Consider the following 19,411-nt stretch of genomic DNA (forward strand, 5'->3'; position numbering starts at 1 on the left):
TTTCCCTAGTTGGTGAGGCGATAGAATTGTTTGGGGCTCCAAGGCCCTCCCCCCCTTTTGGGATTAAAATGTTATATTTATGTAAATGTTATGTTGTAATAAAATGGCTGTTGTGGTCAATTTATCCAAAAAGAGAAGTGTCTGTGTTTAATTAGTTCGGGCTGATGGTGAGGAGGGAATAAGGCTGCAGCATGGATGACTCTGTTATACCCGGGTCATGCCTTATCTGTGATTTTTCTTCTCTATGTCTTCCATCCTTTACATTCTTGGAGCCCAAGATGGACTTCTCTGCTGCTGAGTGTGATGATCATCTTTTCTCCACTCCCCCCCTCTACAGACAGGTGACAGAAGAATGGTAAAGCCCTGGGATTGTCCAATACTCATGGTATGGTATGTACATGAGAATCCCTGGTCTTTATTGTTCTTCTTCTTCCTTGCACTTTGTGTCTACAATGGAGAATGATTTTCACACTAAGCAGCAGAGCAATCCATCCTGGTCTCCATGGATGATGGATGGAATAAGAGCGGCTGCCAAAAACACTGCACCTTATAATTGTAGACGCATGGAAGCTGGTAGAAAAAAACACGAGTTTTTTGCTAACTGTCCATGAAGTTACATATGTTTGGCAACTCAGATTATAACCTCTTATATTTGGAAGGTTTGGGCCTCCCTCGTCCTCGGTTGCCATCAGCTCATGTATGTATTTGTAGTTGCTTGCCCTGCCAGAGGAAGTGCGAAATGACTTTATTCAGTTTTATCACATCTGTGCGTTTAACCCTTTAGTCATGGAGACTGTTTGCCCCAAATTTTGGTAATCTGACGTGTGTCTCTTTAACATAGAATAACTCCGTAAAGGCTTTGCATATCCAAGTGATTCTGACATTGTTTTTTTCGTCACATATTGTACTCCATTTAGGTGGTAAAAATAGACCCATAGAATTTATTAATATTTATTTAAGGTTCCAAAACATGGAAAATTTGGGAAAAAATGTTATTTTTTCACATTTTCAACTGTAATATCTCAAATATGTGCAAACATACTGTACAAATTTTTGCTAAGCTATATATTTCCATCTGTTTACTTTATTCTGGATGCACATTTGAAAAACTTATTTTTTTAACCATTTAGGAGACGTACAAATTTAACATTACTTGTCAACTTTTTGAGCAACACTTTGTTTTCCTTCACCAAGCCAAGATTGCAGAGGCTCATAGGTGTCAGAATGATAGATACCCCCACAAATGACCCCACTTTAAAAACAACACCCCTTAATGTCTTCACTGTGGCGGGTCAGGAGTATTTTGACCCCACAGTTTTTTTTCAGGAAGTAATACAATTTAGAGGAGAAAAAATAAAATTTTATATGTTTGCAAATATGTCATTTTAAAGACCTATATATATAGTGAACATGAAAATTAGGATTTAGACCCGAAATGGATACCCCTGTTTGTCCTGTATTCAGAATAGAACAGACATTTAGCTTGAAGGTGATTTAGGCCCCATTGCCCACTTGTAAAGCCATTGAGCAGTCAAAATGACAGAGAACCCCCACGAATGACCCAATTTTAAAAACTAGACCCCTTAACGCATTCATCTAGTGGTGAACTGCATATTTTGACCCCACAGTTTTTGAATGAATCTAAGCAAAGCAGAAGGAAAAAATTACGATTTTCATTTTTTGGGCAATTGTGTCATTTTAAAAAGAGGTTTTTTTTGTACAGCACACATATGAATGAAGACTTTCACTCCAAAATGGATACCCCTGTTTGTCCCATGTTAAGAAATATACCCATTGTGGCCCTAATCTTCTGTCTGGCTGCACAATGGAGCCCAAACCGAAAAGAGCATTGAAGTTCAACTGTCTTTAACTTTTACGTGATCGTCATTATCCATTGGATAATGGCGATAACAGCGATCACATGACCTGAGACCGCTCACTGCAGCCCTCGGTCACTGCTCCAGGCTCTCCTTTAGCTGTCAGGAGCCAAAAGATTTAAAATTTCCCAGACCCTCCCCAGCTTCTGCACTTGCGTCCACTATTTTGCCAACATGTGCATGTACCAAAGTTGGGTAAAAAATCAGTGGATGAAGATCCCGTAGGGGGACATTGCCGGAGGCCTTAGGCCTCCTGCACACAGGCGGATTCCGGCAATGTAGGTCAACCTGGTGCCCCTGGAGTACCTGTCCTGTGGCTTCTGCACACGCTGCAGATGTGCCAGCTAGCACTCCATCGCACATGCGCAGTACCCGCCGGCTTTGGTGGGATGACACGTATTTCGTGATATTTCCGCAGTGCTGACTGCGAATGTTGCTGTGGGACAGACGGGATCAATTGACTTCAATGGAAGCAGGCCATGTGTAACCTGCACAAAATCGCAGCATGTTGCAATTTATCTCCACAAGCAAAAAATCGCAATCAATTTTTACTCGTGGAGATCAAATGGCGTTTTGGCCTTGAATACTATGGGCTGTATTTGCTGTGGAGTCCAGAGAAGGACGCCCGCAGCGGACTCCACAATGCAAATACGCCTGTCTGCAGGAGGCTTCATCTCCCCTCTCCGTGAGGGGAGATGAAACTTAAACTTTTTAAACTTTTTTTTTACTTTACTTGATCACTGTTATCTGTTGGATAACAGTGATCATGTGACTGGGAACCGCATACAGCAGTCTCCAGTGATATCTCTCTGCTCTCGGCTACACATGCTAGCCGGGAGCAGAGGGGTTTTAAATTTCCCAGGGCACAAGCCCTTCTGTGCACGTGTCCGAAGTTTCTATCGGGCGCGCATGCGCAGAAGGTGACGTGAGGTCCTGGAAGGACCATATCGCCGCGGGACACCACGGAGGATCGTGGTGAGTATTTTCACCTCCCCTCAAAGATCTGATTCACGAGGCAAGGTGAAACTTTAACTGTATATAACTTTTTTCAAATTTTCCGTGAACTCTGTTAACCAGGTAGGTGGGAGCCAGGAAATTTTACATTTCCCAGGCCATCCGGGCTTCTGCACATGCGTCGCCAATTTTTCATTAGCACACATGCAGAGGAGAGGGCGGAGCGTCCATTCCGGAGCAGGACATCGCTGGGCATCGCATAGAACCTGGGTGAGAAGTTTCAGCCCCCTTCATGGATGCAATCCATGAGGGGAACTTCAACTCTATCTTTTTTTCACTTTTTATTTACTTTAATGTGATCGGCGCTATCTGCATGCAACTGTCACATCCACAGCCTGCAGGGATTTAATCTTCAGGGGATGCATGTTTCTACGTCCCTAAAGGACTAAAGCCCACTTAGCCAGGACATAAAAAGGCAATGGGGCTGTCACTAAGGGGTTAAGTTACAGGGGAACATTTTGCAAAGAGTAGATTAATTTAGAGATACTCATCATTTCAGTGCTATTTTACAATAAAAATACACTTGAAGCTTTATTAGATGTAAAGACGTATTCACCTGTACAATTACCTAGAGGTAGTGTTACTACACCAGCAATTTATATTACATTTATTTTTGTGTCCTCTAAAGGAAATCATCACAGCGTGCATCAATGCTCAAATATTACCCATTGTACCTAATGTATAATATGCACATGTTAGGGCAATTCTTTTTTTACTAATAGTAAATGTTCAGTCTGCCAACCACTTCAGGACGTCAGGCAGGCATTTTTCCTACTAGGGCAGATTGTTTTATGCCTTACAGCTATGGGTATTTTTGCTTTCCTATTCATCAATAGTGGGGGGGAAACTTCTGAGATTTATCCTTCCCTCTTTCCTCTCCCCTCAGCTAGCTGAACTTAATGGACATGTGTTTTTTTCAACCGTAATATGTACCATAACTATGTGTATGTAGTACCCCAAAATTTTAGGTTGTTCTTTTGGGGATCCCTTATTATTATTCACCCTGTATATTTCTCGCTTTGTTATAGATGTAATTCTTCTTGGAAGTATGACAACAAATCTCCCTTAGGCCTCCTGCACATGGGCGGAAATTCCACGGCGGGATTTCCTGCAGAATTTCCACCCTTGCCCACTGACATAGGATTGCATTAGATAATGCAATCCTATGCAGACAGCCGCAATTTAACCGCGTAAAAACTTGCGCGGTAAACAAATTGTGGCATGTCCTATGCTGTGCGACCCTCGCAGAGGCCCGCACAGAAACATCACGGCTGACACGATGGCTCTGCTCTGCGCATGTGCTGGCTGGGTGGCAGCCGGCACGAAGTCGAGTGGAGAAGACACCTGGAGGAGGTGAGCCACGGGTCACTGCTGGGGCACGGCTCGCATTCCGCTGCGAGAATTCTTGGAACGGGATCCGAACCAGCTGTCTGCATGAGGCCGTATTGTTGGAACAAGTGCAACACATTCCCTAAGTAAATAAATAGCTACATACAAAAACATTTCTATCTCTGCTCCACCATCAAGTACAGAGACTTTGTTCGGTCTGCATTTTGATGACTATTCTCCTCTAGCATTAGGGAGTTGGCTATGCCTCTGGGTATTCCTCTGGCTGTACTGCCGTTTTGAGATTAGCCCAGAAAAGTTGTTGTTCTTCTTCTTCTGAAGGCCACTCAATGTAGGTTTTTGTGTTCATGAGTTTTCTCAGTTTGCAGAACCTTTTTGGAATCGTTGATTTCTTAATGGGTTCCAGAACAACTAAAATTGCAGTATCATTGTTTTCATCGAAAAGACGAAAGTGAGAGAACTCCAGCTCGTACTTGCACCACTCACTTTGGACAAAATGCTCTGATAAGATAAACAGGGTTTTGTGGCTTCTCTCCATGGCATCAATGATATTGTCAATTATCCATTTCCCTGGTACAAAATCCCGCTTATGATAACATACTCTCAGTGGGGAAATTCCATTTTCTAGCTGCGGTATCATCAAATTCTCAACCCACTCAGAGTCCCTTTCACTGTAAGATAAAAATGCATCATAACAAATATCTCTCTCTGATACCTTTAAAGGCTTCCGCTTAGCTTTTAACCAAGCCCAGGTCATTTTTGCATACCAAATACAATGAAGACAGTGGCAAAGCAGCATAATAGTGGCTACAACCAATATTGATATAATACAGGACACAGTCACAACTAATGTCCTATGGCACATTAATATAGGAAGACGTGCATCTTTAATCCGAATACCTCGTACTGAAGAAGGAGAATCACATATATAGTTGTCCGGCCATCCCAGAAGAACTTCATTATGTTGCTTAACGAGGGCCACAAACTGACAGGAGCAGATATAAATGTTGTCAGTTGCATCCAATTTTGTCGAATTTCGGAAGTGAGCCAAATCTGATTGGGAAAAATCACTGAGTCTATTTTTCCTGATAACTAATAATGTTAGGCTTGGTAACTCTGCTCTTATAGGTAACTTGGCCAATCTATTATCTGATATGTAGAGTTCCTTCAAATTTGGTAAATGGGCAGCAAATTCTTCTAGACGATTGACACTTATATCCAAAACCCCTAAAGTGTCAGGAAGGCAGTTGTCAATCAATTTTAACTTGGAATTAGAAACATTTAAGTATTTCAATTTCTTAGGCCAGATGCAGGAAGACATAGCGGAGTCACTAAACATATTATGACTTAAATCAATATAAGTCAATGATGGAATTTTTGAAAGAGTTATTGAGACTTTTGGTAATGAGGATAAAAGATTTCTGCTCACATTTAAGGTTTGTAGAGAAGGCCAAGCCCCGTAACCCTCAAAATAACAGGCTGCACTTTGCAAAAATAAATTCGTGAGCAGATTCACGCTCACATCAAGGTATTCCATCATCTTAAAGGATCGGGAAAAATTACAAGGAATGAAAAAAACTTTGCTATTTATGCAGGTGACACTTGTAATTCTAGGTAATACCTGATAAATTACACGAAGGTCTGATAACTGAAAAAAATTCGGTATGTATAGGTTCTTAATAATAATTGTTGATAATGATGAGTTCTCATTTTTCAGAAACTGAAGACTGTGTAATGTTCCCAAAAGCTCACTGTCCTCCAAAGTCAAACCAGTAACATTTTTGTATGTATGAATAATTTCTATGAACCTTGCTGTACTACTGTCAGTCAGTAAGCAGTCTTTACACATTAAAGTCCTCACCGTTGTATCCTTAAGCAGAACAAAGGCTTCCGAATCCTCACTGTTTTTGAAAGTCATATTCCTTATTTCTAACCAGGTAGCTGAATGTGTAATATCACTTATTATTTCTGGTAGTAAAGTTAAATTTGAAGCAACAGTAAAATGTCCTATATGTTGTATAGATTGTATGGAGCCCTTTGTATAATGTTGTAGATGTGAAATATTTAAGTAGAGTTCGTCCAAGCTGAGCAAACCATCAAAGTCTTGTTTATAAAGGGCAACAAAGTCTAGATTTCCAAATTTCAAATTCCTCAGGGAGGGCAGAGAGGAGAACATCGGCTTTTCACCAAGCGAAGTGTAGTGATTACCCAGCAAGTTCAAACATCTCAGCTTGTGAAGACCTCCAAACCAAACGGGTGACAAGCTGGGTAACTTGTTATACGACAGGTCCAATTCCTCAAGGTTTTGTAGTGACTGAAAAGAGTTATTGCTGATATTAAGGATTTCATTTCGATACAGCCGAAGCACTCTGAGGTTTTCGTATGGCTTCAGCTCATCATCTGAAATACTCTGAATTAAATTGTTAGATAAGTCCAAACCCTTCATTTGCCGTGGCAGCGTGGAAGGAATAGAAGTCAAATGTTGCGAGGAGCAGTCACAAAAATCCAAATTGTCACAGTAACAGTCCATTCCATCTTTTGCATATGTTGCCATTACTAACGAGTAGATTAAGCAGCAATTCAGTAGGTAACGCATCATTGTTTTTTCTAAGGCAAAATAAAGAAAATGATAAATTATCAGGGTCCTTGTAGACACATAATGTATATGAGAAAGCATATTAAACAACAATACATTAGATTTCAGATTCTACAAAAAATCTGGGCAAAAACCATGACTTGACCACATCATGTAATTAAGGGTCCTTTAACCTGATCGTTCTTGTGATTTTACACAGGAACTATGTAAGGACTGTGGATGTGGAATCACTGTGTCAACCTACCGGGTAAGTGAAGATCTGATCCAGCACGGCTGACAGCCGACCCCAGTGTGGGAGGTAAGATACCAGATGAACAGCCCCGTATACGGATGGAAACTAGGGAAGGTATCTTGCGGGGCACTCGTCCCAATAAGGACGACTCCACGGTATTCCTCTAGGTACTGACTTACCCTGGCGGGCCAGAACACCTATGGAGCAAAGATAGAACAACAATGGGGAGTACAGAAACAAAGAAGGAACAAGCTGACAAGGATAAACAGAGAAGCAGACAACAGGAATAACAGACCACAGAGTACACGAACAAAAGAACGCAGAACACAAGAATAATGCAAGGTAGCAAGGTAACTGCTGAAGCAGCAGCTGCACATGAAGTGTAGAGAACAAACTCTCAACAACACTGCAGCAAGATCTGAAAGACCTAGGGCAGCTATATAGGATGGTGATTAGAAAAGGAGCATCAGCAGAATAGGAGACCAGAAGCTATTAACCCTAGGAGTGCTGGAAGAGAGTGAATATACGTTCAGGGAACAGAGTGAATGGGACAACGCCCATATTTGCCAGACACAGAAGCTGAAGATTGTGTCTGAACAGTGCATCTAACAATACCTCCCCTTTTACGCTCCCTCTTCCTTCTGCCGGTTCTCCGCAGGAATTAATGAATCCGACGTGGAGCGTTGATGTTCTCAGATAGCTCCTATGACATTAACATCAAGAATATTTTTTACCTCGAAGATGTTCTCCGAACTAACTTGAGTGGCATTTGGTCTGGGATTTTTAGAAAATCTATTGAGCACAAGTGGTTTGAGGAGAGAGACATGGAAGAAGTTGGGGATACGCAAAGAGGGTGGGAGTTGCAGCCTGTAACAAACAAAATTAATTCTCTCCAACACTTCAAATGGACCCAAAAATCATGGGGCGAGCTTATAAGATGGAACTTTCAGCCTTATATGTTTGGAGGAAAGCCACACTTTATTCCCTGGGACAAGCTGTGGAGATGACCAACGCCTGCAATCAGCAAACCTCTTCATGGAAATGATTTACTTCTCCAGATTAACCCTGGCCTCCTGCCAAATCGTTGCAAAGCTCTCTGCTGAAGAAGCTGCTGCTGGAACCTCGGAAGTCGTGGAAACTGGCAGGGGAACTCTGGGTTAATGCCCATACACTATGAAGAAGGGAGAAGTCTTTGTGGAGTTGCTGACATGCTGGTTATGAGAAAACTCCACCCTGAACAGAAGACTGACCCAATTATCCTGGTGAGCATTGGTAAAATGGCGGAGATATCCGGTCAGGATCTGGTTGGTACACTCCACCTGCCCATTAGACTGTGGGTAGAAAGCCGAAAAGAAGTCTAATGATATATCCATCAATTTACAGAGAGATCTCCAAAATTTAGATGTAAATTGCACCCCTCTATCTGACACAATATGCTTAGAAAAGCCATTGAGGCAGAAAATATGATCAATAAATTTCTCGTCAAGTTGACTGGCAGATGGCAAATAGAGCAGAGGCACAAAATGAGCCATTTTAAAAAATCGGTCCACTACTTCGCATATAACAATACAGCCACTGGACGGAGGTAAATCTGTAATAAAGTCCATGGCAATATGCTGCCATGGAGCCTCAGATAAGGGTAATGGACACAAAAGCCCTTTGGGTCTCAGTTTCTGTGGTTTATAGTGGGCACAGGAGGGACAGGAGAACATGAAATCGCGGATATCCTTAATCATGGATGGCCACCAGTACCAATGGCGAATTAAGTCGCTAGTCTTGCATTGCCCAGAATGACCAGCTAATTTGGAACAGTGACCCAAGGATAGGACACCTCTCCTCCTGGCCTCAGGCACGAACATCTTCCCTGGCAGGATATCCTTAACCCGAGCAGGAGCTACGGTCACCAATCTGGCAGGTCCAATGATGCGCCTCTTCTGTGTCGTTATAGTCAAATGCTCTGGAAAGTGCTTCAGCCTTAATAATTTGGTTGGCAGGCAGAAAATACAATATAAAATCAAACCGTGCAAAAAAACAAGGTCCACCAAGCTTGATTGGTTGAGCCGTTGTTCAGTCTGAAAATCCATCAGATTTTTATGGTCGGTGTAAATTACAATGGGATGTGAGGTTCCCTCCAGAAGATACTGCCAAAATTCTGGAGCCATCCTAATAGCCAGTAACTTGCGGTCCCCTAGAGAGTGATTTCGCTCTGCTGTAGAAAATGACTTCAAGAAAAAAACGCATGTCACCTTCTTGCCAGATGCCCCTTTTTGCAGTAGGAATGACCCTGCACCCGAAGAAGAAGCATGGACCTCCAGAAAGAACTGCTTTGTACCATCTGGTCGGTGCAGCACGGAGGCAGACGAGAAGCTACTTTTAGAGCTTGAAAAGCAGAATCTGCCTTAAGGGACCACTGCTTGGCATGAGTTCCCTTACGTGTGAGAGCAGAGATGGGAGAAGTCAGGGAGGAGAAGTGTAGGATAAACTGTCGGTAGTAGTTTGCAAAGCCCAGGCATCACTGGATTACCCGAAGGACAGAGAGACAAGGCCAATTCAGTACTGCAGAGACTTTTTCAAGATCCATCTCCAAACCATGTTTGGAGACAATATATGCCGAAAACGGAAGCGACTCATATTCAAAAACGCACTTCTCCAATTAAGCAAGCAAATGATTTTCTCTTAATTGTTGGAGCACTGTGCAAACCTGCCTTTGGTGCGAGGGTATATTTGGGGAAAAAATCAAGATATCGTCCAAATACACAGCGACACATTGCTGAAGGAGATCTCTGAAAATGTTGTTAACAAACTCCTGAAAGACGCCTGGAGCGTTATTCAGAACAAAGGTCATCACCAAGTATTAGTAGTGTCCGTCTTGGGTATTGAAAGCTGTCTTCCACTCATCTCCCTTGCAGATGTGGATCAAGATATAAGCACCACGCAGATCAAGCTTTGTGAAAATCCGAGCGCCCCACAGGCGATCAAATAACTCAGGGATCAAGGGTAAAGGGTATTCATTCTTAATCGTGATCACATTCAGACCATGATAGTCAATCCAGAGCTGTAGCAATCCGTCTTTCTTTTTAACGAAGAAAAAAAACAGCTCCGGCAGGAGATTAAGACTTACGGATAACCCTCTGGCCAGGTTCTCTGTAACATATTTGGCTGTGACCTGGGTCTCAGGCAGGGAAAGAGGGTATACTCTACCTGGAGGAGGCACGGAACAGGCACAAGGTCAATTGGGCAATCGTAGGAATGATGCGATGGCAGGCATTCAGCTTCTTTCTTGTCAAAGACGTCCATAAAACCATGTTAAGGTTCTGGTAGGCCCAGGAGGTTACAGGGTAAAGTAACCTGGTGGACAGGATGCACAGGACGCAAGCACATGGTATAGCAGGTGGTGCCCCAACTTAATACCTCACAGTAGGTAGTAACCATGAGTGGTCTCTCGAGACGCCAGGCAGGAATTCGGTAGTGGTCCAGCAAAGCCTGTTGGAGGAAGTTGCTGTTCATGTTGATGTATCATCTCCTAGAATAATTCAGGAAGATCACCGTGGTTGGAGTCGGCGAGATCCATGGCTGCAGCGTACTGTAAGGACTGTGGATGTGGAACCACTGTATCAACCTACCGGGTAGGTAAAGATCCGATCCAGCATGGCTGACAGCTGACTCCAGTGTGGGAGGTAAGATACCAGATGAGCAGCCCTGTATGCGGATGGAAACTAGGGAAGGTATCTTGCCCTAAACTAAAAACTGGGAGACGGAGACCCCTGCCTACAAGCAGAGCATTCGTCCCCATAAGAATGACCCCACGGTCTTCCTCTAGGTGCTGACTTACTCTGGGGGGCCAAAACACTTATAGGACCAAGATAACAACGGGGAGTACAGAAACAAAGAAGGAAGGATAAACCGAGAAGCGGACAATGAGAATAACAAACGACGGAGTACACCAACGAAGAACACAAGCAGAAGGCAAGGTAGGAAGGTAACTGCCGAAACTGTGGCTGCACATGAAGTGAAGGGAACAAACTCTCAGCAACACTGAAAGGCCCAGGGCAGCTAAGGAGAACGGTGATTAGAAAAAGGAGCAACAGCAGAATAGGAGACCAGAAGCTAATAACCCTAGGAGTGCTGGAAGGGAGTGAATATAAGCTCAGAGAACAGAGTGAATGGGGCGACGCCCATACGTGTCAGACACAAAAGCAGAAGAGTGTGTCTGAACAGTGCACCTAAGAAACTATCCTCTCTCAGTGAATGGAAGCAGAGCAGGCTGGAGATCGTTCCGACCCGCCTGCAACCATTCACAGTAAACGGGCAGTTGTTCATAGATGAACGACTGCCTTTTTACATGGATCAATTAGTAGTTCGGTTCTTAAGAATGCCTAAACTAAATGACGAACAAATTATCATTCGGCGTTCAGCGTGTGCACGCATTGACACTGAATGACAATCGTTCAGATTTGCTATACCATCATGTCTTTTTGTTAGCTATTAAAGGGTATTATATCTACAAGATTACTTGGTTTCTCTTACTTAGAACAATGAAAATTTAAACCCTTCGAGTCATAAAAACACCCCAAAGAATGTTTTTAGAAATGCAACATTGTAGACAAGCTAGAACAAATATTTATCACTGTTTTATGGATAGGAAAGAATGGTATACACTTCTCTGTGGGGAAAAGAGGATTGTTTACCATTAGTAATAATGACTAGAGATGAGCGAATGTACTCGGCCCCGCCCCTTTTTTGCCCGAATACCGCGATTTTCGAGTACTTCCGTACTTGGGCGAAACGATTCGGGGGGCGCCGAGGGTGAGTGGGGGGTTGCAGCGGGGAGTGGGGGGGAGAGGGAGAGAGAGAGGGCTCCCCCTGTTCCCCGCTGCTACCCCCCGTGCCGCCACACCTCCCCCCGCCCCCCGGCGCCCCTCGAATCTTTTCACCCGAGTACTGAAGTACTCGAAAATCATGGTGCTCGATCGAGTAATTACTCGAAACGAGTACGTTCGCTCATCTCTAATAATCACCTGTGTATATCCTAGATCCTTTAGGTACCTAATGAAAAAAGTAACCATCATGCTTCCAGCATACCTGGACCTTCAGGTGACTTTTCAGAATAAGTTGCCATGAGTGTACATAAAAATTACACTGTATCTAGCCATTATATGAGTTCTATCCTGCATTTATCACCCTTTTTCCCTCTGCAGGCTGCAAATCTAATTTTCATTTCTCTCTTAGCTGGTGGGAAGAGACTGCTGTTATAATGTCTCCTGTGCATATAGGGAAAACAGCAGATTCTGCTCACTAACACTTAGTAGCACACGTCAGCATGGAGGACATTACAAAAGTCCTGAGCAATGTAGATTTAATTTTAGTATCTGTAAATCAGTTACCATTTAGTTGCTGCAGCATCTCCGTCTTTAATTCTTGCTTCCTCCTCTATCTAAAGACTTCTATTAGTAGCACGATTTGCTACCCTATTTCACTCCCTGTATTCCGTACGTCTCTTTTACTGGTGATGGACTTCATATGACATTAGGTAGTTGATAGCAATTTAGAAAAAAAAAAGATCACTAGTGACCAGCACTTTAGAGAGATGTTTCTGCATAAAAATAAAATTTTAGATAAATTAAGCTTTTTTGCATTTCCCTAGTTTTGATCCCAAGAACTGAAGATGCTGCCCATGTTTCTGGTGGAGAAGTGTCTGAAATGCAGTCAATCACTCACCATAAACATATATGGGGGATACAGAAACAGCTGAGTGCTCTCAATCATTTGTCTGTATATCTCCTATATTCTTTAATGGAGAGTGACTGTTCCTACATGCCCGCTTTTCCTCCGGGAACAGGGACTGAACAGGTCAGGATTTTTAGGGTCTCAGTGATTGGATGGTTACATCAAACTGTCAAAACAAAACAATTTCTTGTAACAAACTTGCAGCTAATAATCCGGGCAAAGTCAGGGGATAGTTCTGCATTTTGGACGTCTTGCCTTTTATAGTACTCATGTAGAATTATTCTTCAATAGCTGCTGCAGGTATTAATCCAGTTGATATATAGTCGCCTCCAGAAAGTAAGTGATTGTTCCAGTAATCCAGTTGTATTCACAACAGCTTCCTAAGCAGGAAATAGACCATAATGTAAAATATTGCTGCAAAATGTTAATGTTTTTATTTATGCTTAAAAACAGTAAAATTCCTTTAATCCAGAGTCAATAGGATTATAGATGCCAGATTAAAAATAACATGGATTATCAGGCAATTAGACAAGACACAATCTGCTGCTATCACTTTGTCTTTTAAGCTCGGTGCAGATTGCTTCTGAGCCTCTCAGTGGCAGTATACCTCCATGGAAGGCTCTGACATAATGGCACTGTGCAGGTATACAGCGGCATGTGTCATGCATAGAGTCTCATCATATAAAACTGTATACCACATGGTATTTGTTTCTTTTTTGCGTTGTTCCTCTGTATAGGAAAGTCTAGTCCACTGTGGTTTCCCATACATTTTATAATAGAAATCCTTTGGCCTCTATGGGGTGAATAGAGCACTATCGATGTGTTTTACCTATATACTGGGAACATTTCCTGCATATACGCTAAATGTAGCAATATACACTGAGTATTACCTCTAATAACTGGTTCTCTCCACATTATATAGCAGTTCTATGCTGGAAACAAATTGTTAATTCCCAGGCTTTCCAAGCTGGATTAAAGGACTTCCATTGAAGCTGTTTTTCTGCATCTTCATTTATTACCCTTGAATTCCATAGATTAACAAAAATCTCATGTCTTTTGACCAGTTTTATGAGCGTTAAGGAATGGCTTGAAATGCAAGGTCCAAAAGTAATCATAAATCATTCTTTGTTTGGTCTCCTAATAAGAGCATACCTGAGTAATTTGTGTTCAAACTTCTGCCCAATACGTAAATGGTGCAGAGCGGTCCGGTGGGCATGCCTGACCGTATTTGTTAGCAGCCTGTTGGTCAACCTTCTAGGATTCTCAGACACGGATGATGCTGTAGGCATCGTCCACGTAGTGCAGCGAAGTCTTACACGATCGTCAGCTGGCGTCAACTTTCCCTTTTGTGGGCAGCTTCGCTGTGCTCAATGAGCCCCGTGTGGCGCAGAGAGCTAAGGCAGCAGGAATGCAGTCCTAAGCTCTTGCTCACGACCTGAAGGTTGTGGGTGCAATGCCCCCATGGTTCGGGTAGCCGGCTCAAGGTTGACTCAGCCTTCCATCCTTCCGAGGTCAGTAAAATGAGTACCCAGCTTACTGGGGGTAAAAATGATTGGGGAAGGCAATGACAAACCACCCCGCAAAAACAGACTGCCAAAGAAAAAATCACAATGTGATGTCATGACTCTATGCTTTTAACAGGGGACTTTACCTTTTACCTCACTTTGCTCATGCGTCAGGTCACAATTGCACAAGACGCTATATGTGTTATCCATGTCGGAGAATCATAGAAGGGTGGACTTAGGTGACCATCAGGCTGCTGGCAGACACAGTCTGGCATGCCCACCGGACCGCTCTGCATCATTACCATAGTGTGCAGAAGATGTTTAAACCAAGATTACTCAGGTATGAGACCAAACAAAAGCACTATGCAGAATACAGAATACAGCAATGCCCATATTGCAGCGCTCCGCTTGGATTCAATTACAAAAATCTGCTGACCGGTAATATAATGGATAATGTAATAATATAGAGTTAATTAAAAGTGTGCACATACACCAGCTGAACTGTGACAGACAACGCTGCCCCTGACATCCTCTTTCAGGAGTACAATAGCTGGAGCGTACATGTTACAAACTTTTAGCATGTCGTCTTTTTTTCTTTATCAGAAATCAGTGCTTAATACTAATACTAATAATTATAATCAAAGCTTTTAACAGGGAAGTGTAAACCTACGCCATTCTGCATGCACTGACATGATCTGCCTCCTTCACATGTGGAACTTGGCACATGCAGTACAGAGGGCAGATCCAAGTCACTCATCACATATAAACCCCTTAGTAACACTTTACTTACCTGCAGATCAGGGTCAGAGGTGGTGGGTTGCCCGGCTGTGCCCCATGTCGCTGTGCTAGCAGCTGGTTACGTGTTGTATGAGGTCTGGAGTTGTGTGGTGTCTGCAGAACAGCCCATACTACACGGGGCGGGAGCTGTAAGGAGTTCTACTTGTTACTGGGAATTCCTGGTTGCACAGAGCACTGCTCAATTCCGTCTGGAGGAAGAGGGGTGTAACGGTCTTTGATGATGACAGTCACTAGGTTTGCCCAAACTCAAAATGAATGTCTCTGATCAGGTCACACAGTTTTATACATAGCATAGAACTCAAGAAAGCTTTAAAAACACCTGGCAAATGCTTGTCTGAACCCCGTCATCTCAGTACCTGCTACAGCTGCAAAATTAATGCAGTGTATGGCTGGGTTCACACGGAGCAGAATTGCCGTTGAATTTTGATGAGGGAACATCACTGATCCCAAGAACTGAAGATGTCGCCCATGTATCTGGCGGAGAAGTGGTTTTAGACATAGCATAGAACTCAAGAAAGCTTTAAAAACACCTGGCAAATGCTTGTCTGAGCTCATTCTCTTACAGTGCAAGAAATAGCTACAATAGGTTTGTGTCTTAAATACACTAGTGAGGGCAAAAAAGAAAGCTGCGCCCAAACATCTTAGCTCTGTCAATTTAAATAAGTTTCTTCTAGAAGCAATCCCTTCAACAGAAATCAATCTATTGCATAAATGGATACGTACAATATTAGTTCCCAATGTCAGAAGAGCCATCGTAAGGGCAATCAGATTCCCTCATTTGGATCTGAAAGATGACATATGGAGAAGAAATCTCCAGTTCATAATATGAAAGGGGCCTTAGTGTAAGGCACATGTGTCAAACTCAAGGCCCATGGGCTGAATGCTGCCCGCCACGTTATTTTGTGTGGCTCACAAGAAGGTCCAGATGCAAAAGGACCGCCTCTACACTTTCCTCAGAAGTTGCAGCTAATGCTTGGCAGAGTGGGTGGCGCCAGCACAGAGTAAAGTTGACATCTTGAATTCTGAGCTCCGGCACGCACCTCCACGCCACTCTGTTCTACTCATATGTGATAGTACAGCTCTGACAGCTCTAACCGGACACCGTAGCCATCTTCCAAAGTAGAAAGCTCGGGGCTAAGTAGGTGGAAGGGAATAAACACCATCATAGTGCATAGAAGAGCTCCAGTTTCGGTCTGTAAAATACACAGTGCTTTCAGACTGAAACTGTGCGCATTCACTGCATATTTGGCTCTTCTTGAGTTTTTTGCAAGCGGATTCACTACATTTTTGATATGCACAAAGAAAACACAAAAAGGTCCCATAGCTTTCTCTTGCTTTCATGCGTAAATATGCAATGAATATACATGTATTGTGCATATTTACGTGATCCCGTTGACTTTAATGGGCAATTTTAGTCTGTAATACAACAAAAAATTGAACATGCTGTGATTTTTTTCATGCGTGTGAAAGATGTGTGTCTGAATAACCCAAAGCTAATCAATGGTGTTTAAGCTGTCCAAATTACATGTGTAATGTGCAGTGCAAATACACCCGTGAGACTGAAACCTTATAAATAGCCTTTTAAAGGTAACCACAAAGCTGATGTGGCCCTTGGTGATAAGGAGTTTTGATATATATGGGTAGCCTTACACCAGGGGTATTAAATTAAAGATGTTTTCTGGGATTTAAAAAAAATATTTATAAAATTACAGCCTTAAAATTGTGTAGAATAAAAAAAAATTGGATAATCATCTCCTCAGGGACTTCCTGTCCACCATTGGAGCCCCGAAGCCCACCGTTCAGAACACAGCAGATAGTCACATGCCGTTCATTGTGCATGTGACCACTCAGCCAATCACAGGCTACATTGAAGCTGAAGACTTGAGTGGCTGAGTAGTCATGAGTACAATGAACAGCACATGACAGTCCTCTGGCTTCTACCGGGTTCCGAGTGGCAGGCATCAAGGCTCCAGCACTGGACGGATAGTGTCTGATGTAGGGGGGTATACATTGTTCTTTATCTTATGCTACTATAAACTTGGATTTTTTTTAATCCCAGCAAACCACATAATGTTGGTGATCTGCTAACATGACACCACTTTATGTTGGCGAAGGAATGTGCATGGCGGCTGACTGACTTTTTCTGAACACAAGATTTTGGGGTAGAGGAGGATCAGGCATGTTGGATTTTAACAGTGCTGGTCACTAGTGATCTTTTTTTTTTCTAAATTGCTATCAACTACCTAATGTCATATGAAGTCCATCACCAGTAAAAGAGACGTACGGAATACAGGGAGTGAAATAGAGAATAATAGCATCTGTTTAATGGATATTGCAAGCTCATGTCATACAGTGGCAAATATTGACAAATGACTTGTGGGTTACTAAGTTAATAAAAACATATATGATCACCTGATGTGTATCTTACTGCACTCTGTGGGATGGAATACCATAGCCAGATGGAGGCCAAAAAGGACAGTCTTTGCACATATTTGAACCCCTTTCTTTTAAATGGGCTCATACACACGAGTGATGTTTCTGGCATGGCACCACGATGCGATACAGGAAACAAATCATGGCATGTTCTATCTTGCTGCCTGATATCACATCGCAGCCCCATTGGTTTTAATGGGCCGGCAGCAGCAGCACCTGCCCCTATTGACAGCAATGGGAGAACTCCACGATCCTGCACAAAGTGATGCAAGGCTGTATTCACATGAAAACGCCTCGCATCTCTTGGTATTTCACATGGTGGGAAGCGAGATATAGGGGCTGGACTCCCGGACTCATATCGCACTCACCCGTGTGAAATTAGCCGAAGCCAGCTAATAGGTAGTGCAAAGTTAGACTAGACAATGTAAAGATTCAACAGATTTATCATTCAGTAGAGTCACAGTGATAGATTTGGTGCATTTTAAGGCCTCCTTCCCACGAGCGTGACGGGCTCCGCAGCGTAATATTCCGCTGCGAAGCCCGTCACGGCGCCCCCCAGAGCCCCTATACTTACCTGCGGGAGATAGCGTGAAATCGCTTCCCCGCCCACCGCCGCGCGTCACCGCCCGTCACCGCCCACCGCCCTCGCGTCACCGGCCGTGTCACGTGACGCGGCCGGACCGCGTCATTTGGCGTCATATGACGCTCGGCGGTGGGCGGGAAAGCGTTTTTTCACGCTATCTCCCGCTGGTTACAGCGGGAGATAGCGTGAACGGACGGCTTCCATTGACTGCAATGGAAGCCGTCAGTGCGTACAGCCCGTCCTCACCCGCAGAAAATAGAGCATGCTGCGGGTGAGGACGGGAGAAATCGCGGTGCGTAATTCCGCGGTGGAATTACGCATCGTGAGCATTGTGCTATTAGGTTCAATAGAACCTAATAGCTGCGGGCAACGCAGCGGATTTTCGCCGCGAATTACGCGGCGGAAATCCGTTCGTGGGAAGGAGGCCTTAGACTAAGTTTGTACACACTACTAGGTTGCTTTCAGATGAGCGTGGTCCATGTTTTGTGGGCCGTTATACAGAGCTAAAGTAAAACTATGTTTTCAGATGGACGTATTTTTCATGGCAGTTTTTTGTTTTTTTTAAATGCTTTATTTTTTCATTTTTTTTCCCTCCACATTACCATTCTTTTCTATTGGGCGAATAGAGATCAGTATTTACCCCATAGAAAATAAAATATATGGAGGCAAAAATAGATGAAATAGTAATAATATGGAGTTGTAATGTCATCTGTCCCACATCCGTAGAATGGACCTGTTACAATATGCCTGCCTTGTTGCTGCACCTAACACAGTGGTGGGTTAGGAATAGCATTGTTACAGATCAGAGCCAAAGGGCCATTCAGCATCCCCCATTTGCTGCCAGTTTTCCGTACTTTGACATTTAAATGATATTGTATATCCAGGATTCCACAGGAATTGCACACAGTAGCAGCCAAGGAATTAAATAACTACCATTAGAATAGGCTGCATCCAATCTCCATTGATTTAATCATTTCACCAACACATTTGTATGCAACAACTGAACATTACAGTTTAGGGTATACGTTAGCACCTACCTGAAGGCTCAGTTTGCAGCCTCAGGGGCAGTTCTGGCACAAAATCCACATGGAATTGCACAGCAGACTGAACTATTTTGACTGGGAAAATGCCGGAGGGAATGACGGAAGCTGGACAGTATCCATTGTAGTCAACGGGGTTCGTTTGGTGCTGTTCGATTCCATCATAGGACAAATTCACTTGAGCAAGTATTCAGTTTTTCTGCTCCCACAAAGGAGCAAGAAAACAGAAACCCTAAAGAGGAACCAATTGCTGTCGTGA

At 43.2% G+C, this 19,411-nt stretch overlaps 1 protein-coding gene across 4 annotated transcripts; it reads right to left on the reverse strand.

Annotated features, from left to right (window-relative positions):
• Nucleotides 1-979: 979 nt before the first annotated feature.
• On the reverse strand, nucleotides 980-15,249 carry LOC136572757 (toll-like receptor 2 type-2). Of its 4 annotated transcripts, none has more exons than XM_066573620.1 (4): nucleotides 15,089-15,249; nucleotides 12,785-13,173; nucleotides 7,079-7,263; nucleotides 980-6,845 (listed from the first exon to the last, which is right to left on the reverse strand). In XM_066573620.1, the coding sequence occupies exon 4, from the start codon at nucleotides 6,835-6,837 to the stop codon at nucleotides 4,480-4,482; it is 2,358 nt and encodes a 785-aa protein (XP_066429717.1). In that variant the 5' UTR covers nucleotides 6,838-6,845; nucleotides 7,079-7,263; nucleotides 12,785-13,173; nucleotides 15,089-15,249; the 3' UTR covers nucleotides 980-4,479. The 4 variants fall into 4 exon arrangements, with proteins under 4 accessions (XP_066429717.1, XP_066429716.1, XP_066429715.1 ...); XM_066573619.1 differs by having other exon boundaries at nucleotides 12,451-13,173; XM_066573618.1 differs by lacking the exon at nucleotides 7,079-7,263 and having other exon boundaries at nucleotides 12,451-13,173.
• Between the last annotated feature and the right edge of the window lie 4,162 nt (nucleotides 15,250-19,411).

This window comes from Eleutherodactylus coqui, chromosome 7 (genome assembly GCF_035609145.1).
Source record: "Eleutherodactylus coqui strain aEleCoq1 chromosome 7, aEleCoq1.hap1, whole genome shotgun sequence".
Taxonomy (NCBI): domain Eukaryota; kingdom Metazoa; phylum Chordata; class Amphibia; order Anura; family Eleutherodactylidae; genus Eleutherodactylus; species Eleutherodactylus coqui.